General features: G+C 40.8%; 1 protein-coding gene across 2 annotated transcripts; it reads right to left on the bottom strand.

Annotated features, from left to right (window-relative positions):
• Positions 1 to 8,974: 8,974 nt before the first annotated feature.
• Positions 8,975 to 27,581, bottom strand: LOC109074030 (interferon-induced GTP-binding protein Mx-like). Of its 2 annotated transcripts, none has more exons than XM_042715743.1 (13): positions 27,321 to 27,581; positions 20,170 to 20,247; positions 19,935 to 20,045; positions 16,517 to 16,671; positions 16,297 to 16,432; positions 15,998 to 16,193; positions 15,355 to 15,433; positions 15,110 to 15,232; positions 10,212 to 10,344; positions 9,945 to 10,073; positions 9,762 to 9,838; positions 9,459 to 9,668; positions 8,975 to 9,367 (listed from the first exon to the last, which is right to left on the bottom strand). In XM_042715743.1, exons 5-13 carry the CDS (start codon positions 16,334 to 16,336, stop codon positions 9,143 to 9,145), a joined length of 1,212 nt encoding a protein of 403 aa, XP_042571677.1. In that variant the 5' UTR covers positions 16,337 to 16,432; positions 16,517 to 16,671; positions 19,935 to 20,045; positions 20,170 to 20,247; positions 27,321 to 27,581; the 3' UTR covers positions 8,975 to 9,142. The 2 variants fall into 2 exon arrangements, with proteins under 2 accessions (XP_042571677.1, XP_042571676.1); XM_042715742.1 differs by having other exon boundaries at positions 8,976 to 9,367; positions 9,945 to 10,088; positions 27,321 to 27,577.
• Positions 27,582 to 27,783: the final 202 nt, after the last annotated feature.

The following is a 27,783-nucleotide window of genomic DNA, read 5'->3' as shown; positions in this document are numbered from 1 at the left end:
TACCGTCCAAACCGCTCTACAGACGATGCAATTTCCTCAACCCTCCACCTGGCTCTTACCCACCTAGAAAATAAAGACTCCTATATCAGAATGCTGTTCATCGACTCAGCATTCAACACAATAATCCCACAACAGCTCATTCACTAGCTAGGACCACGCCACAAACAAGCTATGAAACTCTTAGTTGAACAGAGAGTTGGGGAAGAATAGATAGAGAATGAAGGGGTCGATGGAATGGGATGATGGTCAGGCTGATCAGGGCATCTAGAATTGATGGCTCAGCGAGACTCAGGGTGGGGGTACCGTCTCTAGCATATATTTAGGCCGGACAATTAGGACCCCCCGATACAACCTGAAAGGAAAGATAATGTGGGATAAGGTTGGCTGAATGGATGAGAAAGGGAGGGAAGGGTGGGTTCGAGAGAACGAGACTAGCAGTACGGTATAAGATGACCCAATATATATGGATTTTTCAGGAAGTCAGGTGATTGTTTGGGGCGTGCCCCTGCTCCTGAACATCTGTTAACCAATTAACTCCATTTCACTAGCTAGGACCACGCCACAAACAAGCTATGAAACTGTTAGTTGAACAGAGAGTTAGGGAAAAGTAGAAAGAGGATGAAGGAGTCGAGGGAATGGGATGATGGTCAGGTTGATCAGGGCATCTAGAATTGATGGCTCAGCGAGACTCAGGGTGGGGGTACCGTCTCTAGCATATATTTAGGCCAGACAATTAGGAACCCCAAAGTTCGGAAGAGCTGAGTTAAGCGTGAGCTTAGAATGTAGATGGCCTGATCATACAGAGAGGATGCAGAGACTAAATAGTTCAGGCGTTCAATGGTTAACGCAGGTTCTTGTTTTCGTAAGCCTTTGTTAGTACGAATGTGTGACAATGAGAAAAAGCTGTGCAATCGTAGCCAGTGGTTATTCATAGGAGTAGTTGATCCCTGACAAGTAGGTTTAGAAACGCACATGTGGATCTTAGGAAGGAATAAGTGTAAGATGTTAAGTTGTGAATGGACGCTGGGTCAGTTGAAAGGAAGCTTTGAGACCATTCTAGCTGGAGAGGTATTCTGGAGATCATACTTGGAGCAAGGCAATTAAGAATGGCATTCTTGGAGAGATGCATATTTATTCTCGAGCCAAGTCTAACTTCTGGAAATGAGATGAACAGTCGGCTACGAGATTGAGGAGTCCTGGTATATGAGTTGCTCAGAGGAACTGTTGTTGAGTAGAGATTAAGTGGGCCTATGCATGAATTGCATAACTGCCAAAAACATAATCATCCCTTGTTTATAGTTTCGACTTCTGCTGCATAGTCTGAGCTGATGAGTAGATTCGGACCCCAAAGGATGGCTGTTATGACTATGGGATATATTTCATAATGCTGTGGAGACTGCTCTTGACTGTGAATTGTGGGAACTGAATTCCGGAGGCTGTTCGGAATCAACCCAGCAGCCACCATATTAACTGCTATAGTCTATTTAGGGTGATGCATCAGTGTGCAGTTGGATGCAGCCAGGATGAGAGATATCGATATTATGTAACGAAATGTTGTTCCGTGATGAGAGGTGTTGTTGCCGGAGGCACATTTCCATTGCGATGGTTGCTGCTTTTGACAGAAAGTCTGACGCAAAAGATTACCCTTGAGGTATTATCTGGATGGCATTGTTAAGGTGGCCTAGAAGTCCTGGTAGCTGATGCTTAATACATCTTTCTCGGCCTCTTCTGCTAGTGGCCTGTCAAACTATATCAAGTTCTTGATAGGAGTGTGGAGGTGCTTTGCAAGTCAGTCTGCTGGTGTTGTAGGGTTATGAGGGCAGGAGTTTCTTGCATGGGCTCTGTCACAGAATGCGCAGGTGTGAAGGAGCCTGCATTTAGACAAGGGGCAGCCCAGATGATTGAGGTTTTTGTGTGCCGTCCTGCCTCTCGGTTGCAGGATTGGCCGGCCTCTATGTCAATGATTTAAAGAAAGGTTAATGTTTACTGAGGGGCATTTCTATCTGCATTGAAATAACTTGAGGGGATGGAGCTGCAGCAGATAGCTGTAGTTTGCATGGAGAAGTGTTGAGGTTTAAGGGGGGGGGGGCTGTAATTGAGCATGCTGAAGCTGTATGTGAGGGGACTCCACAAGTTCACGTAAAGAGATGTTTAAAATTTGAATATCCAGCAGTAGAGTTCAGGGTTGAGAGGGCTCCTGAATGACCCTTGGTTGAAATGCTGTAGACGGACCTGCTGCTATTTGTGAGTGTAGAGCTACTGAGACAGAAGGTGATGGAGTGCTGAAGCTGGCCGAGTAGGTGGTGTAGCTATGGTTAAGTATGTACCTGTTGCTAGATAGCAGGATGTGCAGGTATTGATGGAGGGAGGAAAGGGGAAATGGTAGACCAGAGGAAATGGAATTGGAGGTTGGAGTCCTGGCTGGCCCACGTGAGGTAGGGTCCCTTGGGCACTGGATGAGGCACCTGGACTGCAGAAGTAGCTGTTTGAATCATTAGAAAACTGGGAGCCATATGCTGTAAGCGGCTGAAGGAAGGGTGGAGGAATGGATGTTGGGATGAAAGGATGTTTGTGAGTGGTTTTAAGCCAGCCTTTTTGATAGATGGCAGGATGAGAGGGTATTGATGAGGGAGAAAATGGATAGACCATTTGGAATAGAACTGGAGGTTAAAGGAGTCCAGACTGCACCTCATGAGGTAGTGGCGCTGGACGAGTCTTCTGGGACTGTAAGGGTAGCTATTGAGAATTATTAGGATGCATGAGAACCGTATTGCTGAAGGAAGGGTGGAAGAATGGACGCTACGATGAAAGGATGTCTTTGAGTGGAGGGGGGGGGGGGGGGTATTGAGTATGAGAGGATATTGGTGAGGGGAGGAGGTAGAATGAGGGAGGGAGAGAGTGAGATTGGGGAGGTATAGAGAGATGGAAGAATAAGAAGCTATTAATTATTCAATAATTAGTAGTATATTTTTAATTTAACGCCAGGTCCAGCATCTTACGCTATTTTCATGGCAAACAATTAAAATACAAGTATAATAAGTATAACAAATACAATATAACTTCATAAAATTCTAAAACTTTCTAAGTAGAGGTTAGAGATTATTCGAGACACAGGGCCATATTCCTGTAAACAGCTGAAGTCAGGGTGGAAAAAATGAATGTTGGGATGAAAGGATGTTTCTGAGTGGGGTGTGTTGCAAGATGCAGGGAGGGAGGGCGGGAGGGGGGAAATGAATAGAAGATTTGGAAATAGAATTGGAGGTTGAAGGAGACCGGCTGGTCTGCGTGAGCAAAGACTATAGAATACCCAAGACGTGTCACTCCTTTAGTTTTGAATGGGGAAAAAACTGCAATGCTCAATATGGCGGCTCAATCGCAGGAAGCCCCGCCTTCTGAATGAAAGAGCTAATCGCTAATCTGAAAAGTGAGCTCGTCACTGCAGCTGCTGTTAGAAGCGTCCCTGTTGCACTATGGAAACAGTCAGCGGTGTGAGACTTGGACTGCGCATGCACACTGACTGATCTAGCCTGAATAATTAAGCTTTTAATAACGCTATTTGAGCAAAAGTAACAACATTTATGACACAATTGTTGTCAGATTTCTTTGGTGATTTCAAATATAAAATTTAATCATAAGCTTAGTGAACAGTTTTGGAGAATTTGATGTTTCCCGATACAAAGAGATAGGAGTTGCTCTTGATGCCTAAGAGGCATTTCAAAGATGGCTGCCGAGTGACAGACTTGTCTTAAAAGGACTTTGGTGTGAGGGACAGTGAATGGGCATCTGGAATTTAGAAGTAGCTATAGATAATTATTAGAAAACATGGAGCCATATTGCTGATTGCTTGTTTATTTACTTATTAAGCCATACCAGCATATGTGGCTATATTTCATGGCAAAATTCAGTTAATACATAAATCAATCCATACACAAGTCTGTAATACATACGAGTCAAGGGGGAACAATTTAGAATGTTCAATTTAACCAGCCTGCATGTCTTTGGGCTGTGAGCCGTATTGCTGTAATCAGCTGAAGGGAAGGGTATAGGAATGGATGTTTATGAGCAAACTGTGAGCATAGAGAAGAGAAGAATTTTGGGAGAGATCAGACTGAGCGAGTGTAGGTGGAATTACGTCTTGCCTGCCGCTAGAGGGAGCTGCTGTCTGATGCTTTGGAGGAGAACTCTCGTGACGTCACGTGTGACGGAGAGTGACTCCCTAGGAGTTGCCGGAAGTGCTGAGGGCTCAAAGTTTGTCATGACAGAGTCAATTCAAGTCAAGAGAGTCAAGAGGCATTTATTTGTCATTTCAGAAGTTTTATTGATACTGAATATAGTTGAAATAACTGTTTGTTATCTGCACGATTTAATTGGATACCTTGGATCTAAGTGAGTGTTGAATGCGACCCGTGGTCCAGTGATCCTCGGCTCTGGATTCTAAAGACGTGCAATGGGAGCGCTGAGGAAGCGTCAGAGAAGCGGCTTGCGAGGGGAGCAAAAATTCCGTTTCTACATCCACCACGCAAACGATGATGGCGATCTCGGCCCGTGGATTCCACTGATGGAGAGGGTGGAGACCGGGAACAGCTCAGAGTCCTCCCGAGATGAGCCTAAGAGTAGACACTCGTGGCCCGGAATGTGCGCGACCGCTCGGAAAGAGACTTCGATCGGAACGATGAGAGGTGATCCTCAAGTGTCGCCAGGGACATTGAATCGAACAGAGCGCTGTCCAGACCAGGCGAGTCCATCTGTCCTTCAAGAGAATGAGACTCGCAGTACGGTATAAGGTGACCCAAAATATATGGAGGTTTCAGGAAGTCAGGTGATTGTTTGGGGCGTGCCCCTGCTCCTGAACATCTGTTAACCAATTAACTTCATTTAATAAACTAAACCTGCTGGGCCTTTAACCCTAAAAAGAGCTAGTTTTGACCAAAGACCATTAGCAAATGGCAATTGCTAAAAACCATTGTCCTAGTAATTTCAAATGAACAGTTTCTTATGTCATTGAACCTTTGTAAAATAATATGATGAAATCGCTTCCTCTCTGTTTGGTAAGAGCCTTTGTAATGGTGATTTTTTATGAATAGTTTGTTATGTAATATGGGTAAAAGATTTCAATTTCCTAAATTCAAGATCAGGATTCACAGTAGATTTGAGGTTAGCACTTTTTGCTCATGCTAAATCTTTTGCAGTTATCATAGTATTGATAATAATTAAACAGTGAAATTTGTGTCTGTATTCCATCTAAACCTGTAAAAGGTTTTTAATTCTTCCTGAGTTACCCATCTGTTCGTTATGTGCCTAGCACTAAAGAGTGACTAGCACTTGAGCGCCAATTGAAAAACACACAAAAAAAAAACCAGATCATTGACTCCGTTTCAATAGAAACCAAAAACACACTTCTTTGGAGACATTCCCGAGCAAGTCCCATGCAGTGCTGTTGAATGAAGCACTTTTATTGGTGCACTCTTGCTCTCGCTCTGGGCTGCGTTTCCCAAAGGCATCGTACGCTTAAGTACATCGTAGACCTTTTGAAACCAACAGAGCTATGATCAGCTTAGGCTTACAATGCTTTTGGGAAATGCAGCCCTGGTCGATGTGTGCGGGGAGGCTCTCTTCTAGGAGAAGTAGCCATCTCGGCGATTCTAGGATTTTCATTTTAGGGGGGCTCAGCCCCAAATGAGGGTATAATAATAATAAAAAAAATATTAATAAATAACATAAAATAAAAAATGTTTGACTAATAGGTTAGGGTATTATACTAAACCTATTGCAGTATTCCACTGTATTGCATAAGTTAGATGAGTATAACATTTGAGTACTGAATAAGCCAAATACAAGTCTTCCTGATCACACACACATGCACCTGTATACTGTACATACACAAAATTGTACTGTTTCTAAACAAACCTCACAAGATTGAAGAACGCGCTGAAAGACACGGAGGAGCCGAAGTCTGCCACCGTTTTCATATAAAATGAAAAGCGGACCGATGAGATCATGAATTCGTGTACAGTTTATGGAGCTAATCGCAACATTTTTAGGGGGCCTGAGTAGAAATTTTGGGGGGACTAAAGCCCCCTAAAAAATGGCCTAGCAATGCCCATGGTACCCATACAAGGAGTTTGACCCTTCATCATGTCATATAAAAAAAAATAAAAACTTTCAGAAACTTGTATGAACCCAGGAGGAGTGTATTTGGCACAGAAATACTCTGTTCTACATCCAAATCGTGAAATATTGGGTGTGTTGACGTCTTTCCGTGGTTGAAATAAAATACCTTCTGATATTCATTCATGTTTATTTCACGCTAAGTAAATATTAAAAGACTATTGGTTGATGTGCTGTTTGAACTGAGGCACTACAGTGATCTGCCATGACACATTAAAGAGCCACAAAATCATATTTATTGTTTGAATTTCATAAAAAAATTACACTTTGAAAGCTAAGACATTGTTTCCTACTATAAGTAACCTGCTCTGTCTTGTCTGTCAGCGTATAAGTTTCCTCTTTGCTCTGCAATGTAATTTTTACTGTGTGAGAACATATGTAGTATGAGAGTGGCATGACTTGTCAGACATAGCAACAGAAACTAAGGGGGGCGGGTCTTTGTGATGGGTCAGTTGTTCTGTCAAAGTTCGTTATGTCATCTAGCTTAACATCTGACTCCTCCATAACTGTATCTGATCTGGACACAGGTGCCAAATCGGGCGCTATCCCTGAGAGAGAAGGTCCTTCCTTCGCGAGGGGATTCGCCAGGGAGGGGCTAGTGGGATTCGCCAAGGAGGCAACCATCAAAACCTGCTCCTTGTCATCCCAGATCTTGCACATGCTCTGTGCAAGGAAGCTCACTGGGGGAAATGCATACTTGAGTAGGCCCCAGGGCCAGCTGTGTGGCAGTGCAGAGATCCCCTCGGACTAGGAGTAGAAGAGTGGGCAGTGAAAGAACTTGTGGGAAGTAAAGCAGTCTACCGGTGCCCCTGAATCGACTACATAGTAACTTGACCACCTGGAGTCATTACAGCATGTCTGCTGCATGATTGAGCTCCCACCTAAACTGAATGCAGTATTGCCAGCAATTTGAGGCAACTGATATGCCACTGCAGTCGAGGTCCTTTCCAGGAGCCCTCCTGCCCAAAGGAAAAAAAATAAATCACTGGAATGCAGCAGGTGTATTGCACACAATTTGTTTGAAATGGCTTTACATGTATTATTCTGACAAAAATAAAACAAGCAGGTAAATCATTAAGGAAAATGTTATTTAATTTTTTAACAAATCACACATTTGTTGAAGCACTGAAACTTTTAGTGATTTTAGAAAACAAACTGTAGGTATCTGATTAGGCTTGGATACAAAGTAGAGCATTGGTAATCAACATGTAAACAATCAAATAGCACAAGATGCAGGTTAATTCAATTGCAAGGCTAAAAGTTATTAATGATTTAGAAATGGTTATAGGGAAGTTTCAGAAATTTAAAATCTAGCAATATATCAAGAATCAAAGAATCAAAAAGTTGTCAAATCTAGCAAACCACCATAGACAAGGCTCTAGTCTAGACTAACTTTTTGCACTGGTTGCACTGGTGCGCCTAACTTTTTTTCTTAGGTGCACCAGCACAAAAGTTAGGTGCACCCAAATTTTCGACCGCATTGCATTTAACACCGCAGTTTTACAAGTTCACTTTTTTTTTTTTTTTTTTTTTTTTTTTTTAAATCGCTGTCCATACAGTCAATATTGACTTGTAAATGATTAACAATCTATTTTTTTTTTTTTTTTTTTTTTTAATCATTCTACAAGAAGGGTAACTGAAAAACTGAGAAAGTGTTGGTGCTTAAAGTGCTTCCCTGAGCTGAAATTTAAACTTAAAACATCTCAAGATAAATGAAATAAAAAGAAAATCTGAATTAAGTGCTTTAAGGGCTTCAAACTGAACATCTCATGACTCAATGTATTATGGATTATACTCCATTGCAGTCACATGCCCCTCGGATGGCCAACTCCTGTAGTTTGGCCTTCTTGATCTTTGGCCTTGGCTATACCAGCTGGCCACACTCTCTCTAGCATCAAAATCATCCAGACTTGGCCCCTCTACACTGATTCTGATCAGATCTTCCACTGTGTCTGAATGAAGGGATGCTCTAGTGTCTGATCTGAACAGCTAAACAGTCCCTAAACAGCTTATACTACTGTCTCAGCTATTAAAATAGTTCAGTTTTGTATGTAATAGCAAAGTGATTATATTTCATTTCGTTTTTTTATTAAGTTAATTTAGAAAAACATCTGGAGCATTTTTTGTTTGATAAATATAAGTTTTAGTTTTAGTTTTTTTTAAGTAACGACCAAGAGGCCATGATAAATATATCTATAGAAAGCTTTAAATGATTACTTAACGAAATAAAACAAATAGAAAACAAAAACTCTTATAATCATAATCCATAAATATGCATTTCTCTCTAAAAGGCGCGTCTAATGACACGGCGAGTCAGGATCAGCAACTTCATCCTTGCGACACAGACTCAGGAAACACTAGTTTATTAGTAAATGATTAAAATATCTCCTTAATATTTCTCCCGTCAAATTTATGGTAATTACTTTTGCAATAATATTATTTTATAATGTATCTGCCTAATGTATGTATGCCTTTGCGGCAGGCAAGCTTGAGCCTATTGCGTGTATTTGAACGCAGAACTGTTCAGCTGCGCTGCTGCTGCGGGACAATAAACACCGTCGAGCTGCTCTTGACAGTCGCGGTAGCGCGGTCTTGTGTTGTTTCCACCAGCGCAGCAATTTTTTTTTTCATCACTAATTGATGGATGTCTAAAATATAAAAGTAAGGAGAAGTATAAAAAGGCCGGGGTCTGTCAGGCTCAGGGTGAAATGCAGGGCTCTAGTGTCTGTTGTTGAACCACAGTGAGACTTTCAGAGTCGTGGATACTTTTTTTTCCCCCTCGAACGGCTGGTCGCACCGGTGCGACCTCTGATTTTTTTTTTTTGGCGCACCATTGAGAAATTAGGTCGCATGTGCGACCAACTTGGTCGCACTCTAGAGCCCTGATAGAACAGTTGTCAGATACATTATAAAATAATATTATTATTGCACATTTAATGTATTTCCATACAATATCCTCTAATCAACAGATCCCTCAAATAAATTCAGTAAGTGCTGCCAGAGCAGCAGTCAGACGATCCAAGTGATCTCGTAGGTCTTTGCGTCTTTTGCTGACATCAGAGTCCTCAAAGAGGAGCTCGCTCACATTTGCCCCATCCAATAAACCTAAAATGTCAGTAGACAAGACCTCAGCAGTTTCCTTCAGCATGAAAAGGGTGATCATCATGGGCAGTTGGTCAGCCATCCTCTGCACTACAATCTGAAAGAAAACAATGAGATATCAGATATTAAGTAACTTCCACACACAAGCACTGCATTGCAATTTGTTACTGAAACCTAGACATATCTACCTCATAATGCGCCTCCAGCATATGACTGTACTTGCACTTTTTGTCAAACATAGGTAACTGTTTTTTTGAGAACTGCTCATTGCCAATCTCACTCAAGATCTTCAGGAAGATGGGATCTTGAGTGTAGATCAAGTTTTCCATTTTAAACTGCTCTGAGATCCTCTGCTCTGCCTTCTCTTGCTGACCTGACAGAATGTTGTTGATTTTACTCTATAGAGACAAGTGAAGGACAGAGGAAAGAAACCTTGATCAAACTATATTAAAAATGGGCAATATTTGCTATTAATTATGAGAAATATATACCACAGTTATGTTTTTAAGGACAGAGTAGTTCCGGAAACAATGATTGACCACGTCAAGTAAATGTTCGAGGATGATGTCTTCAGGAGAAATACATAAATCAAGACGACAAACAGGTACATGTGCTAAAATTATTAAAGTTATTCAGAACCAGAACATCTTTAAACACAAAGTTGTGTGATGTACCTTTCATGCCCCTGAGTAAGTCATTGGCTGGTTTGTTTAGTTTGGCCACATGTTTCTGAAGGACAGTCTCAAACACTTTGTAGTTGCTGAAGCCGGGCAGTTCCCTCCCTCTGTTTTCCTGGCTCACCGCTTTTGAATCAGAAACTTTTTGTAAACCAGACGATTTCTCATGAAATCAATGACTGACTTTTTCCATTTTCAATAGAACTAAAAGCAAAACAACACTGAAATCACACTTATGTTTCTTCAAATTGAAAATATACTCACAGGATGTCTTTGAACGGCTAAGTTGATCATTCCACTCCTTGAATTCAGCACGAAGCTGTGCAAACAAATTTTCTTCCAAGATCAGCTCTCCTGATGATAAGGAGGTGATTTGATCACTGAATCTTTTTAAGGTCTAAGATGGAAAAAATTACATTTGTTTTATGATTCTGTTATGTTACCATCAAACAGCAAAAGCATATCAGCATAGTTGAAAAGAAACTCTAGACAGTACCATAAACAGAGAAAGCATAGCATAGTCAAGTTGCATGGTATAGCCTGCTAATGCTATGGTAGCTTTGCAGTACTCAAGCTTCAAAATATACATGGTGCCATAATATTTTCCAAACAGTTGCACCATAAAGCCCGAGACTTAATATTCTCACATATGTTTGGCTTCCTTCCACAGATCATCTCCCTATTGAAGACTTAAATGACTCCCAAGACCCCCCTCAGTGAAACACCCCAGCTGTTTTGTGCAATATTCTGCAAATTCACCACTGATCTACATAATGAGTAGGGCTGCGTTCCAGTTCACTTTTAGAAGCGCACTCGCAAACTTCCCTAAGCACTTACCCTCGGGGGAATCCCCGCAGCCATTTTGAAGTGCATTCCACTTCGTCAAGTGGACGAGGAAAGTTTACATGGACATACCCTCGACCCCTTGATTTTGACAGAAGGAGCGAGTCTGCTTTATATGCACACTTCAGGCCACTCTATAGACCACAATGCAACACAACTATGACGTCATCGATTTTACATTTATAAGAGCCCAAGTATATCTATATACATATAGAAGGCTGCACCAAACTAATTTGTAAGGGGAAAAATGTAAACAATAAACCAACTCCATAGTGGATTCTTAGTGATTAAAGGCTTAGGATGTTCCAATTCAGTCCATTCCAAGTGTTCTGCCAGTAGTGGGCACTCATGCAACGTAATCAATTAAGTACATCCGAGTAAACGAGATGGAGCTGCTTATTGCATTCTAAACTACCATTAGATGGTGAGGCCACTGGAAGTGTTCGAGTGGCCATATTGCGATTCATCCATATAGCACCATGAGCAATCTTTATAGATCAGTAAAAATCACTCATATTCATTCATTTTATTATCCATAACACTATAAATAATTAAATAATTTTTATATATTTTTTGGATATTTTGACTTAACCAGTCGTCATAATTTTTCGGTTTTTATTCTTCAGTTCTTATTGTTCTTGTCTTGTTCTTATGTGTGTATATTGGAAGCATCATTACTAAGAAAAAAAAATTATGTGTGCACTTGGCAATAAACTCTTTCTGAGATTGACACTGAATTTATAAATTTGATTCAAATTAAATTTGGGTGGTGCAAAGCATTCATTCAGTTCTCTTTGAAAATGAAGGCTAAACAATTTTAGCAAGAATGCTTTGCAATGTAGCATGAAAGTAAAGAAACTTAAAAAAATTAAAGGAACACTTTTTAATCAGAGTATAACATCAAGTAAATTAAACTTCTGGGATATTGATCTGGTCAGTTACATAGCAGAGGGGGTTGTTAATTCATTTCAGCTGCTTTGGTGTTAATAAAATTAACAACAGGTGCACTAGATGGGCAACCATTAGAAAACCCCCAAAACAGGAAAGGTTTTACAGGTGGAGGCCACTGACATTTTTTCCCCCTACTCATCTTTTCTGATTGTTTTTCACTAGTTTTGCAATTGGCTAGGGTCAGTGGCATGAGGCGATACCTGGACCATACAAAGGTTGCACAGGCAGTCCAGCTCCTCCAGGATGGCGCATCAATATTTGCCATTGCCAGTAGGTTTGCTGTGTCTCCCAGCACAGTCTCAAGAGCATGTAGGAGATACAATACAATACAATATTTAATTATAAAGCACATTTAAAAACAACCAAGGCTGACCAAAGTGCTGTACATAGCAGAGAATAAAATGCAGAGCAGTACAGGACAAAAGAAACAACTAAAAAGTAAAACAAAATAAAAAATAAGCAGTAATCGTATCAGAGTCAATAAGCATGAAAAGCAAGAGAAAACAAAAAAGTCTTTAAAGAGATTTTGAAGATGGAAACTGAGGGAGCCAGTCTGATATAGAGAGGCAGACTGTTCCAAAGTTTTGGACCTGCAGCCGCAAAAGCACGGTCATCTCGTTTTTTTAAGCCTGGATCTAGGGCACGATGAGAAGGCAGTGATCACTGGATCTCAAAAGTACGAGAAAGGAGTGTACGGACAGAGCAGATCAGCAGGTATGAGGGGCCAAATTGTTAAGAGCGTTATACACAAAAAGTAAAATTTTAAAATCAATTCTAAATTTAACAGGTAGCCAATGGAGTTTGAATAAAATAGGGGTGATGATCGACCTCATACTTGCGTGTCCCAGTGAGGAGTCTAGCTGCTGCGTTTTGCACTAGCTGCAGGCGAGAGAGAGTGAGACTGAGATAGACCAAAGTAAAGTGAATTAAAGTAGTCTAGTCGTGATGTTACGGGGCGTGAATCACTGCTTGAAGATTACTCTTTTAAAAACGGTTTGACTTTAGAGAGTTGGCGGAGCGCCGAAACAAAAAAGCATGACTTTACAACAGCACTGATCTGTTTCTAATTATAAGTTGTGGTCAAACAAAAAGCCCAGATTTTCTTGCACAGTGGGTTTAATACGGTGCGAGAGAACCACGCTCAACATCAAACACAGGAAAGATAATTATTTCAGTTTTATTTTCATTTAGGTTTAAAAAGTTGACTTGAAACAGAGTTTAAGTCACTTAAACAGGCAAACAAGGGTTGTAGACCATTTTTATTGTTATGTTTTAAAGGAAAATAAACCTGAGTATCGTCGGCATACAGATGGAAGGATACTTTTTTATTAAAGATGGAAGCCAGAGGTAACAGATACAGAATAAACAATATGGGGCCGAGGATTGATCCCTGGGGACTCCGCAGTTCAGAGGTACACTAGTGGAGGATTGATGACCAATACGGACACTAAAACATCTATTGTTCAGGTAAGAGCGGAACCACTGCAAAACAACGCCTCGAAAGTCCACGGATGTCTCCAGACGTCGCAACAGGACCTCATGGTCAACTAAGTCAAATGCAGAACTCAAATCTAATAAGACTAAGGCCATTGATTTCCCATAGTCAGTTTCAGTGCCAATATCACTTGACACTCTTAAAAAAGAGCAGATTCAGTACTGTGTAGAGCTTTAAAACCAGATTGAAATGTTTCATGAAGAGAATTTGCGGATAAGTATGATTGTAATTGAATCAGTACAACTCTCTCAAGGATCTTTTACTGATTCCAGGAGACAGGCAGTTACTCTAGGAGAGCTGGACAGGGCAGTAGAAGGTCCTTAACCCATCAGCAGGACCTGTATCTGCTCCTTTGTGTGCAAGGAGGAACAGGATGAGCACTGCCAGAGTCCTACAAAATGACCTCCAGCAGGCCACTGGTGTAAATGCCTCTGAGAAAACAATCAGAAACAGACGTCATGAGGGTGGCCTGAGGTCCTCTAGTGGGCTCTGTGCTCACTGCCTGGCACCGTGTAGCTTGATTGGCATTTGCCACTGAACACCAGAATTGGCAGGTCCGCCTCTGCCGCTCTGTGCTTTTCACAGATGAGAGCAGGTTCACCCGGAGCATGTGTGACAGATGTAAAAGGGTCTGGAAAAGCGGTGGAGAATGTTATGCTGCCTGTAACATTGTTCAGCATGACCAGTTTGGTGGGGGTCAGTGATGGTCTGGGAAGGCATATCAATGGAGGAACACAGAGACCTATACAGACTAGACAATGTCACACTTACTGCCATTAGGTATCGGGATGGAATCCTTGGACCCGTTGTCAGACCCTACGCTGGTGCATTGGGTCCTTGTTCCTCCTGGTGCACGACAATGCCTCATGTGGCGAGAGTACGCAGTCAGTTCCAGGAGGATGAAGGAATTGATACCATTGAATGTCCCCCACGCTCACCTGAACTAAATCCAATAGAACTCCTCTGGGACATTATGTTTCGGTCCATCTTATGTCGCCAGGTTGCACCTCAGACTGTCCAGGAGCTCAGTGATGCCCTGGTCCAGATCTGGGAGGGAATACCCCAGGACACCATCCTTTGTCTCATTAGGAGCGTGCCCTGACGTTGTCAGGCATGCATACAAGCACGTGGGGGCCATACAAACTACTGAGTACCATTTTGAGTTGCTGCAATGAAATTTCAGCTTAATGGACTAGCCTGCTGCATCCTTTTTTTCACTTTAATTTTGAGTGTCTTTGAATTCAGCCCTCTGTAAGTTGATAATTTTAATTTCCATTAAACAATGTGGCATCTTTTCATTCCTAACAAATTACCCAGTCCATATCAGAATAGATATCCTGCATGATATTTTTCCCCATTGAGATCTGATGTGTTTTTAAAGTGTTCCTTTATTTTTTTTTTTGAGCAGTGTATATACACATTCAAACCTATGAAAACTTTTTGTATGAATTTCTATATTTAGTGTAATGACCAAAAATTGAGACAAAATTACAGTATCGTGACAACTCTATAAACACTCTATAAAAAAGGTGCTTCACGATGCCATAGAAGAACCTTTTAAGCACCTTTTAGGAGTGTAGTACTACTGTATAATGTATTTTTTTTAATTTCATGTAAATGTAACTGTTACAAATGGCTTTGCTAATGTAAGTCTTTCATTTGCAATGCCAATAAAAGGTGTGTATGTATACATGAACAGGGGAGAAAAATGTAGCTGTAGCCTGAACTCCAAAACGGGGGAGAAGTTTCAAAAGGGGGTCCCTCCAAAAGAAAATCAGAACAAACACAGAGGAGATTCAGCTTGAACACTAATTGAGAGAAGCAAGCATATTTGAAGAAGTCATCAGCATGAAGTGATGATGTGAGATCCTACTTGAGTAAGGAATTGTTTGGCTCCCTTAGGGTCTTGTGGAGGTCCGCCCTCACACTCCTTGAGCTCATTCCTCTTGTCCCACAGATGCTTTTTTATCTGCTCATCAAGGTGTGGCAGGGATTTCTGACAAAGATGGATAAGATTTAATTTAGTACAAGTCTCTCAATTCATCCTGACACAATGTTCACTGTACAACTAAATTCATGCTGAGTTTAAAAAAAGACTTGAGAAATTTAGAAACTTACTTTGATATGATCAACAAGTTCCTGAGTAAGTTTGATGGCAAGACATTTAATAGTTGCTTTATCTTCTTTCAAGAGGCATCTGTAAAAAAAAGTCACTTTTATTAAATATCATTAACCAAAATGAGTGACACAAAAACCATAATAAAAGCCATTTTTAAGGGTCCATTAACAGAGACAAACATTTACTATGGGGTCAGTGCAAATTCAGTTGTCAACTGTCATTCAGTTTATTGACAAATATGTATTTTTTACATATTAAATATAAATAAATGTATTTTTTTTAATTAATGAATTATTAATTTTAGGGAGTCATTACACATCATTTTAAAATCTTAACTAACTTGTAATAAAAATACCAAAATGATCTGATTTTTGGTAAGATTATTCACTTTGATTATTTTCCCCTGCATGCTGGTTGTGACAATATGACATCCGACTGACAAAAGTTAGAAAATTATGTTTCCAAAATGAAGCTCAAATTTTGTTGAAATACTTTTTTCTATAAAATACTAATAAAACATGATACCAAAGTACCAATGGGAGGTGTAACTGGGAAATTAATTTATGAAATGTTAGTTCAGAGAAGAAAAAGTAACAGCAAACTAATGGAAGGAAAAGTTATTTTTTTTCTTTGGTTGGTAACCTGAAATAATCATGATTTTGGAAGAAATCTCTCTCAATTTGTGTTGCCTGCTCAAGAGAAATATCATCAATTTGCTGTTGTCCTCTACACTTCACCATGGTGTAACCTTTGCAGAGAGGAATCACTTCGTTGTGAACAATAGCCAAAACACTCTTCTCCGTTCCCTTGTCTATGAGATCTGGCTTGGTCAGAATGGCTGTGAGAATGAAAAATAGTTATTTCATATAATATGTATTCGCTGACAGAAATCAGATATTTGGTGAGATATTAGTTGTTAAGTGGATAATCTGCTTCATTACCAACAGTTCTTTTGCCCTCAGGATCAACTTCTTGTGCCATTTAATGCTTTCATGCTTCTGTTGTTGCAATGTCAATGTTACAAGGGACCACAACCAGGTTTATAGTCTCAATAAATTTAATGATCAAACGTTTGATCTACAAGAAATAGACAGTTTTAAAACTGGACTGATATTAGATTGATATTAAATATGAAGTCCAAAATCAGATCATACTGCCTACCTGTTCTCCAATGTCCTCTGGCTGTCCTTTTAATGGGACTCTGGCGATTCCAGGTAGATCGATCAGTGTGAGGTCACACACATCTGGTGACATGACCTCTAAAGTGATGAGGTCATCAGATATTCCTACCCCTTTTCCTGCCAGTTCATTCTGGGCTGTAACACATACATATAATTAACTATAAGAAAAATGTCCTTTAAAAGTGTAAACAATGATATTGATCTTTATTGATTTTAGGGTTTTTTAGGGTTAGTTCAAAAATTAGGCCATTAGTTAATAAATTTCTAAGCATCAAAGCATCCTAGGTATGAGTTATATAAAAAAATTGTCTTTGATCTTTCAAGCTGTTTGATGGCACTCAGTGGGTATTGCAGTGCCTTAGTCCAAAAGAAGTGAAATAAAAAGCACCCATCCGTTAAAAAAAAAACACGGCTCCAGGGGTGATTAAAGACCTCCTGAAATGAATTGATGCATTTTTGTAAGAAAAATAACCATATTCAAAACGTAATAATCAATTTAATCTAGCTTGCGCTCACTGTTGTACACGGAAGCAGCTCCGGGTGGATAATGTGTGAGGTCGGCGTTGCACATGCACCGCTCAGAAGTGACGAACGCGGAAGCGCAGGGGAGAGATCAAAACAAAACAACGGTCACTAATTAGGAATACAAAACAAGGATTTGTAAAGAAGAATATCGGAGGATTTCGATATAAGCCAAGAGGAGGCTGGTTTTCCTTTGTTAAAGTAAGGAAACTTTGCTTCCTTTGCTCATGTTAACAAACGTTCATCTTCACGAGACTCACCAGTTCAAGCGCAACGCCGACCTCACACGTCATCCACCCGGAAATGCTTCCATGTACAACTGTGAGCTCAAGCTAGATTAAAGTGATTATTACATTTTGAATATGGATATTTTTCTTACAAAAACACATCGATTCGCTACAGGAGGCCTTAGTTCAATCCCCGGAGCTGTGCGAGACACTTTTTTTTTTAATGGATGGGCGCTTTTTATTTACTTCTTTTGGACTGAAGTACTGCAACACCCGCTGAGTGCCATCAAACAGTTTGAAAGATCAAAGACAACTTTTAATATAACTCCAATTCGTCTGAAAGAAGAAAGTCATATACACCTAGGATGACTTGAGGGTAAATAATTTATGGCCAAATTTTCATTTTTGGGTGAACTAACCCTTTAAGATTCTCTTTAGCACTATTCATTGACTATGTTTACATGGACATCAGTAATCTAATTATTTACCTTATTGTAAATAACAAAATATTATGATCATGGTGTTTACACAAATTGCTTTTAGAATGTTCCTGCTCCTTTTCATGTTCCTGTTTTACATGTTATAGTACATAGTTTGATTAATGGCACACGTCATTACGTCCCCACGCCATGCAATCCTACGTCCCCTCCGGAATTTCACAGATAAACACATAATTCTTCTTTGTGATGATGCCATGTACAGTATGGGGGTGTTTCATTTTTAATTCTATGAAAGCTTCAAGTGCACTTAATTATTTGTACATGCATACAGATGATGGCGGTGTTGAAGCTCTTTTATTTGCAGTCAAATGTTTGACCACTGCCATGTGTGTATCCTGTTGCAAAATGCAGCGAAAAGTCCGACACAACGGTAATAATTTTATTAATGTGTGTACATGTCTATACTACACTTTAGTAATGTGACTAAAATAGGAATACTCCATGTCTTAATTCGATTTCTGTTTACTTTGAATATGACTTTAGCCGGATTAAGGTAATAAACATCTCTGTTTACATGGTAGATACTTAATTAGAGTATTGTCTTAATCGTGTTAAAATCGGATTATTGTTGTCCATTTAAACATACTGATTGACATAAATGGGCCTGCTTTGAAAAAGTTTGAAACTTTCAGACAGTTCAGAAAAGCTGTCAAAACAACTGGCAAGAAAAGACAGCGAGTAAAACAAGGTTTTGTACTTAAATCATTTACCTCTTTTTGAGCACATTTTTCAGTATTTAAAAATTCAAATATGCATTTGTGGTTTGTTTGTTTGTTTGTTTTTGCCAATACACAAATCATTTAGTCTTTACAAATAGTAGGCTAAATGTTCAACACAGATTAGAAAAATGTTGTAAGGCTGGAAGAACCTTAGACAGACAATATAAACTCAACATATTAACATACAGGCATCTGTTTCACTGAAAGAATGTCATGTTATGGACCAACTCTGCGTTCCATTTGAAGGGCTCATCTCTATGCCCTAATCCCTTCAAAGGGTTTAACCCTCAGAGTGAGAGCTTCAAAGGGTGTAGGGGACCATACAACTGTTTCTTGAAATCCACTTCTGCGTCATCATCATGTGCACACATGGAGGCGCCGTCATCATGCAAAGAATCTGCGCAAAGGATCATGGGAGTCCGAATTGTCCATCAGTTGTACCCTTCGAAAACCTTCATTCCGAAAGGCCCTTTGAAGTTGCCAGTTGTGAGCACTTCAGTTTGGAATGACCCTTCAATATGGCGGCAATGATTGTTTTCACTCCGAAGTGCCTTTCAGTGGGCAACATATCCCGTTTGGAACGCATTGCTTGTTTCTGTGTTTTCCTGTCTTCTGTTCTGGTTTAGTTCCTGTGTGCCCATATTTGGTTCCTGGCCTTGTTTAGTTAACAACCATCACCTGTGTCTAGTTAATTATCCTCATTTGTCTATGTATTTAAGTTGCTCTTTCACAGACACTCTTTGTCCAGTCACTGTTTACGTAGATGTGTGTTTTCCTGCTGTTTGAGTCATCTCGTGTAGATTATTGTGATTAAACTTTGTGTTGGAATTTATTCATCTTCATTGCGTCTTCAACACATCGTAACAGAGAATATGTAGGAAAGCATTTTCACCTATTCTTCCTTCACATTTGTCCCTTCCCCCCACTTTCTTCCCTTCACAAAGTTCGCTCAGAATGTTTAATTGCAAAATACAGTGTTCTACACAAATGCTAGTGATATTCATTCATGTCTGATGTCATTTGAAATGTCTCAGTGTGACTGGTACAATGGTCTAATTCCCAGAAGAAATAAACTAAAAGGTAATAAAGATTCTAGGCGTTATTTTGTTTACTGTAGAGGTTGTGCTCATACCCAGTGTCTTCAATGCAAATTACCATCTTCCCAAAAAGGTGTAAACTCCCCATGTCCAGCCCTTGATCAATGCAAATTCCAAATGTTAGTTTCTGCCTCCATTTGGAAAATGTTTTTTTCTTTCTTTCTCCAAGCAAGTAAAGTTTAAATGGTTTGGATACATAAATAGTATTTCCCATATAGTATTTACCCAATATTTGTGTTCTGTATTTGCGCAAATGTATGAGATTTGTGTAATTTTTATAATTATTCAAATATCACACTAGCTGTTAGCTTTACAACATGCAGTTTTACTAACCTGTTGCAACATGTCTTTCAACTGAAGAAGGATCTTCAAATTCAAATTTCTTCTCATCGCGAGTTGACCATGCTGCTTGTCCATTCGCCTGTTTGCCGGCTTAAACAGGCCCTGCAACATGGTTAAAATTTTGAGCCAACTGCAAGAAACCCATCAGGTTAAGAAAATAGATTGCAAGCAGTTTTACTAATCTTGTGCAACTGATGCTGAATCCATAAATCAGTTTTCTTCTTACAGTAAGTTAAAACAGCCTTCCAGTTGACTCCGGTTACCTTCTTCAGCCTCAGCTCTAATGGACATCTGGTCACAATTCCTATCAAACACAATTGAGTTAGCAATCAAAAGAAAACTAGCAGTGGAAAATTACTGAACAAGTGCTTTATATATTCAATTAAAAAAAAAAAAATTTAATCTTAAAATTAGCATTCAACTTGAATTTACACTTAGTGAGGTACTACTAATTGATGCAAATATCTAATCAACATAGTCAAGATGTTAAGTTTCTATTCAGACCGCATGCAAACAAAAGCCAGGCAGTAGATCAAAACACTGCCTATAGTCTGATGAATTCTTGGTTTCCGCTGCAACATGAAAATGGTAGGGTTTTCCTCCAGGACAGGTTTGGGAAGAACTGGAGAAACAGGACCTTACAGCAACATCAATGTGTAGCTGAAAAGTCTGCAGCAACTGTGCAATGGTGTCATGTGATGCAGTGACTTAGTATATCAAAATAAAGAGAAAATTTCCTATGATCATGACTTAGAATCTCATAATGAGATACTTTCTCTCGGTAATGAATGACTAGTTTCTCACAATGAGAAACTTACTCATAAAAATGTTCACATCTCACAATAATGTGAACATTTCTAGTAGTAATGACTTGGAATTCATAATGAGAAACTTTATCATAATTACTAAATATATACACGTACAAAGCAACAAACTAGGTGAGTGTGATACTAGCAGGCAGGGCCGGCCCAGGCTCTGTTAGAGCCCCAGGCGAGATTTTAGATTTCCGCCCCCACTATATAAAAAAAAAAAAAGATTTTTCAACACTTTACTATAATATAACATACATAAATACTGATAAGTAGGCTATTAACATACATAAGTAGTAAATAAATTGTGATTATAAATAAATGGAGATGTTTAAGCACCTTGTAGATATTTTATGAGTGAATCTGTTAAAATAGCCTGTTGACCAGACATGAGCTACTCCCACAACTATGCCTAAAGTGACGAATACTTATTACAAAGAAATATGAGCAATATGAAATGCCTAAAAGTCTAACAGACAAATAAGGCAACAAAATAAAGGCAACATTTTGTAATTGTTTTGTAGATGTTAGCCAGCTAGCTAGCTAGTTTGTCTAATTAGCATACCCATACCTTTCTTTTCAATTTTGTGCATATGTCATATATTATAAAACAAGTGGAGCAGTGTGATTGAGGGTTAACCTTATTTTGTGTAAAATTGATTTTGTTATAGCAATGTGTACTCTTAACCTTTTTTTTTTATTTGTTTGTTGTGGATTAATTGTATGGTGTGCTTTGGTTTTTACTCTTGTTTTCTCTGTGGTGTTTTGGATTTTTGGGTGCCGTTATTTTTCGTTTTTCCTCCTTCACAAACTGCAACAACAAACACTAATTGACACACATGTACAACCCCGTTTACATCAGCGATCTAATTTGCCAGCTGATCAAGTCATTCGGATAAAAAGGGAGCTAGATCTCTTGCCGGGGGAACGCTCTGGACGGAGGAACGAGCCGTGTACTGAAGCGTAATGGGCGCTCACTGATCTTCTCGCCCCTCTGCGTTGTTGCTGACTGGATCTCCTGTACGCTGGTAGAACGGAATCTCGGATTCTGCAGTGTCAACGCTCACGAACCCCGATTGAAGGGAAGTGATTCTTTCTTTTTCCCAAGCTGATGCGCGCGTGTGTGTGTGCTTAGCATTGTGTTAAAGGAGTCGTTCTTAGTTCATCTCTGTAAAGGTGACAGATTCGGGGGAGCCGACGGCAGAGTGGCAGACACGATAGTATTGCTGATGTGTCCATGTGAAGTATAGGAAAGGAAAGTTGTTATTCCATTCATCTGAGTTTTGGCAGTTGTCGGCTACGTGCAAACTACCCAATGACTTTTCCGATTTCCCACTGACAGACGCGGGGCGGCGCTGTGGAGATCCTGGTCCTGGATTCGGTTGAAGCCGGTCATTTGAGATCCAACTGAAACAGACACTTTTTTACCAGTGGCAGGGGAACCACTGGGCTGATTTCAGACTAGACTTTGGTATTACCCTGGGCAGAATATTGGACAAGTTATGGTTTTATTGTCTCCGCTGGGTTGAGGAGGAGATTGTGATTTGGAAATTTTGTTTTTTAAAGCTTAGCTTTTAATGTAATAAAACGCCATTTGAGATTTCTTGTGTCTTTCTCTTTGTGTTGGTGTGGCTGGGAAACTAAATTTGCAATTTAATAGATTTTTAATCTGTTACATTAGTGGCGTAGTCGGCAGGGTTTCCCTTTCCACACCACACAGTGAAGAATGGCAGATGAAAATGAAGGGCAGTCTGAAGGTCCAGGGGGTAATGTGTCACAAAGAACTGGGACTAGGCTAGAAAATGTTCCACCTAATCAGCCTGTGATAAATGCAATGATGATGCCTTGGTTTATGGGGGTCCCATGGATTCCAAGGTTTAATGGTGACTCAAGTAAAATTAGTTTTTCTGAATGGAGTGGGCAGGTACAGGCTATGCTGAGGGCACAAGGGTTAAATGAGGAACAGAAGATTGATTTTATATATGGGGCACTTGAGGGTGAGGCAAAAAGAGAGATGAGGTTACTGAATTTAGGAAGACGCTTAACAAGTGTGGATTTGCTGAGTGAGTTAAAGAGGCTGTATGGGCGTGTAACACCAGTGGCCCAGATCAGGGTCCAATTTTTTAAATGTCATCAACAGGAAGAGAAAACTGTTTCTGGTTTTATTCTCCGTCTTCGGGAACTATTCTCCACATGGAAGGAGCAGGAGCCAGCGGGCTCTGCCCAGGATGAGATGACCATTAGGGACCAGCTTGTCTTAGGTTTGAGGCCCTGGTGTGTGGTGCAACAGGAACTTCAAAGACAGGTGCGTAGAAAACCTACATTATCCTTCACTGAGGTGTGTAGTGAAGTAAGGGCATTGGAAGTTGAGCTGAGGATGGAGCCTGTTTGTGCTTCACGTATTTCTGTGCCACAGACAAACCTGTCCATGGTTGCTCCTAGCCTAGAGGAGTGGAGGGAGACCGTAAGAGCCGAACTTAGAAAATAAATTACCGACCAACTTTCTGTTATTAAAGAAACCCTTACTGAGGAGATTAAACGGCAACTCTCTCCTCAGATTATGGGGCATAGAGACTCTCCTTCATCCTCTAGGGGAGCTGTTCGGGAAGGCCACTACACTGCTTCCCCCAGGCCTTACCAGACCCTGGAATGGGACGACCAGGGCAAACCAATTTGTAGAGGCTGTGGGAAGGCTGGTCACATCCAGAGGTACTGTCAACAGGGGAGGAGGCAGTTAAACTAACAGCCCCAACCACTGAGAGCCAGGTGGTTGGGGAGGGGGACCAGGGGAACAAAACTGATAAACCATCTTTGGTGGGGATGTGTCCAGGAGTTGAAGTTGTTGTTGCAGGAGTTAAGTTGCCCTGCTTACTTGATACAGGCTCACAAGTTACGCTGTTTAGTGAAACCTTTTTTCAGAAATGGCTGGGTGGAGAGCAGAAGCGAAGCCCACAAGATCTACATTGGCTTTCTTTAAAAGCGACTAATGGACTACAGATTCCATATATTGGCTATGCCATCTTGGATTTTTTAGTGGGAGGAGTCACAGTGCCAGGTAAAGGGGTTATTATTGTACAGGATGGGTGCCTGAGTGCTGAGAGGGGTATCCTAGGGATGAATGTCATTTCACATTGTTGGAAAGAGCTGTTCCAGGGAGCCCACCCTGGCCTGACTGTCTTTGGTGCAACTATGTCACGTGAAGCAAGGGGAGAATGGGAGCGTGCTTTTGCTGTCTGTCAAAAGGTCTCACAAGATAAATCATCTGATGGGCTGATTGGAGTGGCCAGGTTAACCCGTCAGGACCCAGTCTATTTGCCTCCTAACAGTGAGATGGTGCTATGGACACACCTCTATGCTGCAAAAACCAGGTCGGATTTTTGTGCTTTGGTGGAGGGACCAGAGAGAGATGATGAGTGGCAGGTGGCCCGGGCTGTTACTACTGTGGTGAAGGGACGCCTCCCTATAAGGGTACGTAACCTCAATCCTTATCCCATATTGATACCTCAACGCCGTCCCCTGGCTAATGTCTTCCAGGTTGACCCAAGGCAGATTCGAGGGGAAAAGGACCTTGTTTTGAGAGACTCTGGATCCAGGTGTAGTGGAAGTAGATGTGCAGACCAACCACATTGGTACTGAGGATCTGCATCCAATTAACCTGTTGAAAGGTGATGGTTTAACAGCAGACCAACAACAGAAGATGGACTCACTGTTACGGAGGTGGAGAGACATATTTGCAGCAGGAGAGGGGGACTTTGGCCGGACCAGTGTAGTCCTCCACTCCATACCTACAGGTTCTGCACCACCCAGCAGGGAGCGCTATCGGCCAGTCCCACCAAGCCTTTACCCTGAATTGAGGGAACCTCTGCGAAACATGCTGGATAATGATGTCATAAGGGAAAGCTCTAGTCCTTGGGCAGCACCAATTGTCCTTGTGAAGAAAAAGGATGGATCTTGGCGCTTTTGCGTGGATTACAGGAAATTGAACACACTAACCCACAAAGATGCCTATCCCTTGCCAAGAATAGAAGAATCCCTTACCAGCCTCAAGCAAGCTGCTTGGTATTCTACCCTTGACCTGGCCAGTGGATATTGGCAAGTAGATTTGGATCCGAAGGATCGAGAGAAGACTGCATTCACCACACCTCTGGGCTTGTATGAGTTCCAGAGGATGCCCTTTGGCCTCTGTAACGCACCTGCAACATTTCAACGTCTGATGCAGCGGTGTCTGGGTGGGCAGGTCCATGACTCTCTCCTTATCTACTTGGATGATGTTGTTGTATACTCCTCAGACTTTGACACCCACATAAAGCATCTGGAGCAGGTTTTTGGGAAGTTGGCAGCCCATGGCTTAAAGTTGCAGCCCCATGAATGCAGCCTTTTCCAGAAGAAGGTCACCTACCTTGGCCACGTTATCTCTGGTGAGGGAATATCCACAGATCCCGAGAAGACCATTGTGGTTCAGAATTGGCCTATTCCCTCTACTATTAAGCAGGTCCGATCATTCCTTGGTTTTGTCGGGTACTACAGAAGATTTGTTAAGGGTTTTTCTAAAGTAGCAGCACCTTTGAATGCGCTCCTGGTAGATTCTGCTAGTATGCGGAGAGGAAATGCTGCCATTGAGTGGACTGCAGATTGCCAGGTGGCATTCGACGCTTTGAAGACTGCTCTGGTGAGCGCCCCGATCTTGGCATATGCTGACTTCTCGAAACCCTTCCATCTGTATACAGATGGCAGCCTGGGAGGTTTGGGGGCTGTGTTGGCACAGCTACAAGATGGTAGAGAGCGGGTTATAGCCTACGCCAGCCAGAGCCTTCATCCCACTGAGAGAAATGACCAAAACTACAGTTCTTTTAAATTGGAGTTTTTAGCCCTTAAATGGGCTGTCACCGAAAAGTTTAAAGACTATTTGTGGGGCAATAAATTCTTGGCCTTTACGGATAATAACCCCCTGGTCCACCTGTATACGGCGCATTTGGGGGCCACAGAACAGCGGTGGGCAGCACAGTTGGGTAATTTTAACTTTGAACTTAAGTATCGCCCTGGCACTTCCAATCGTAATGCTGATGTTTTGTCCAGGTTACCACAGGAAACAAGAGCTGACCAGCAGGCCCATGTGGAGACGGCAGTGGTGGAGTCCGAGGCCAGTATGGAAGCTGAAGACCATTGGAAGGATTGTCAGGAGGAAGACCAGACGGTGGCCCAAATAAAGGGTTGGGTAGTTGGAAGTCGTTTTCCAGGAGCCGAGGAGAGGGAAGCGTGCCGGCCTGCAACCAAACGCCTCTTAAGGGAATGGAATCGACTACATATCCAGGAGGGTGTATTAAAGCGGAGGGTCCAAGAATGTCATACAGGTTTAAACCTCTATCAAATTGTGGTTCCCAAAGGCAAGACTTATCAATTGTGGGAGAAGTATCACAATGCCTCAGGCCATATGGGGGTAGCCAAGGTCGAGGGCTTGCTGAGAAAGACCTTCTTCTGGCACGGGATGGGTGTAGACTTGCAAGACTGGACATCCAAATGCGCAATTTGCACTCAACAGAAAAGAGGACCTGAGGTAAGGGCACCCTTGGTGCCTGTTCTTATGTCATACCCTTTGGAAACAGTTTCAATTGACTTCTTGTCTCTTGGTTGGCATGGTGATACTTATCCCTATCTATTGGTAATAACTGATCTTTTCGAGAAAAGCACGTAAACATTCGAAATGGGTCTTTATTATGGCAGCAGCTGCAGTACAATTTTAAAATGTGTATTATATACAGTTATATACACACACAACTTTATTGCATAAAATTATACTTTATAAAAATTTTATATTTTTTTAAATTAAAAAACTATAGTGTGTCTATTTTCCTAATTTTAAACAGCAGGTTTAAATAATCAAATAATAAATAGGATTATATATTATAAAGTATGCTTGGAATAATAATACATTTTACATAAGTATTTTTTAAACACGTTTTACTCAATAAGAATAAATTTGTAAATAAAATTAATTTTATTTACAGCTGACATTCATATGACTGGCCATGTGAGCAGCACGTTCCCGGGTTTGCAAAATTACAGAGCTCGCTTCTTCACTGTGAATAAATCAAGATCCACTGAGGTGATATGTAAATTTATTTTCACAGAAGTCCATATGAGAAAAAATTACCTTCCAAATAGGACTTAAGTTGTAGTTTACGCACAGCTGGTGCAACCGGTCCCTGGTGAATTGTGGGACTGAAAAAAAAAAAAAAAAGAAAGTCTTCACTAGCACTATACCATCCGTGTCCAAACCTGTTCCTGGAGGGCCAATGACCTACAAAATTTAGCTCCAACTCTAATTAAACACACTTGACGCAGCTGACTAAGGTCTTCAGAAACATGCAGGCAGGTATGTTGAAGCTGGTTGAAGCTCTAACTCTAGCTACTTAGTAGTTTCTGCATAGGAGAGAGTAGAACAGTAAAGTTGCAAGTGTGAATGCACAACTGCATTTGCTGCAACAGTTTGCTGACATGCAACTCACACTTGCAGTGTTAAACAGGCGTGATAGCAGAGATAACAAATGAGAGTAAAACCAGTCCTCACCTTTCCCTCTTGGTAATGCAACTCCAGACAGTGCTTCCAACACAGAGCTTTTTCCAGAACTCTGATCTCCGATCACTACAATAGTCGGTAACGCCAAGTCCTTCTGAATGCCAACTGACCGCAGAGTGTCAATCAGATCAATATATGGACGAATGTTCTCCTCTAAATGACTGTGAACCTCTCCCATCATGTTGTGACTATAAAGATAAAAATGTATATTTCATTTGTAGAGCGTCGCTGTTTGCACTATATTATTTAATTCAGTTTATGTCTGTCTATATACACTTTTTCTAATATATTTTAATCCACTGACAAATCCCCAACAGTAACACTGACAGCCAATCAGAATCCATCCTGCCTTAAAAAGCTTCAGCATTTAAAGCAAATGACAAAAGCACAGTAGGTGTTTATAATTTACCAATCACCTCATGTAATGATCTATATGTATGTCTCTTTAAGGCTG

This window comes from Cyprinus carpio, chromosome A25 (genome assembly GCF_018340385.1).
Source record: "Cyprinus carpio isolate SPL01 chromosome A25, ASM1834038v1, whole genome shotgun sequence".
NCBI classification, from domain to species: domain Eukaryota; kingdom Metazoa; phylum Chordata; class Actinopteri; order Cypriniformes; family Cyprinidae; genus Cyprinus; species Cyprinus carpio.
The sequence above is the reverse complement of the archived record's forward strand: the minus strand, read 5'-3'. Positions and strand labels throughout refer to the sequence as shown.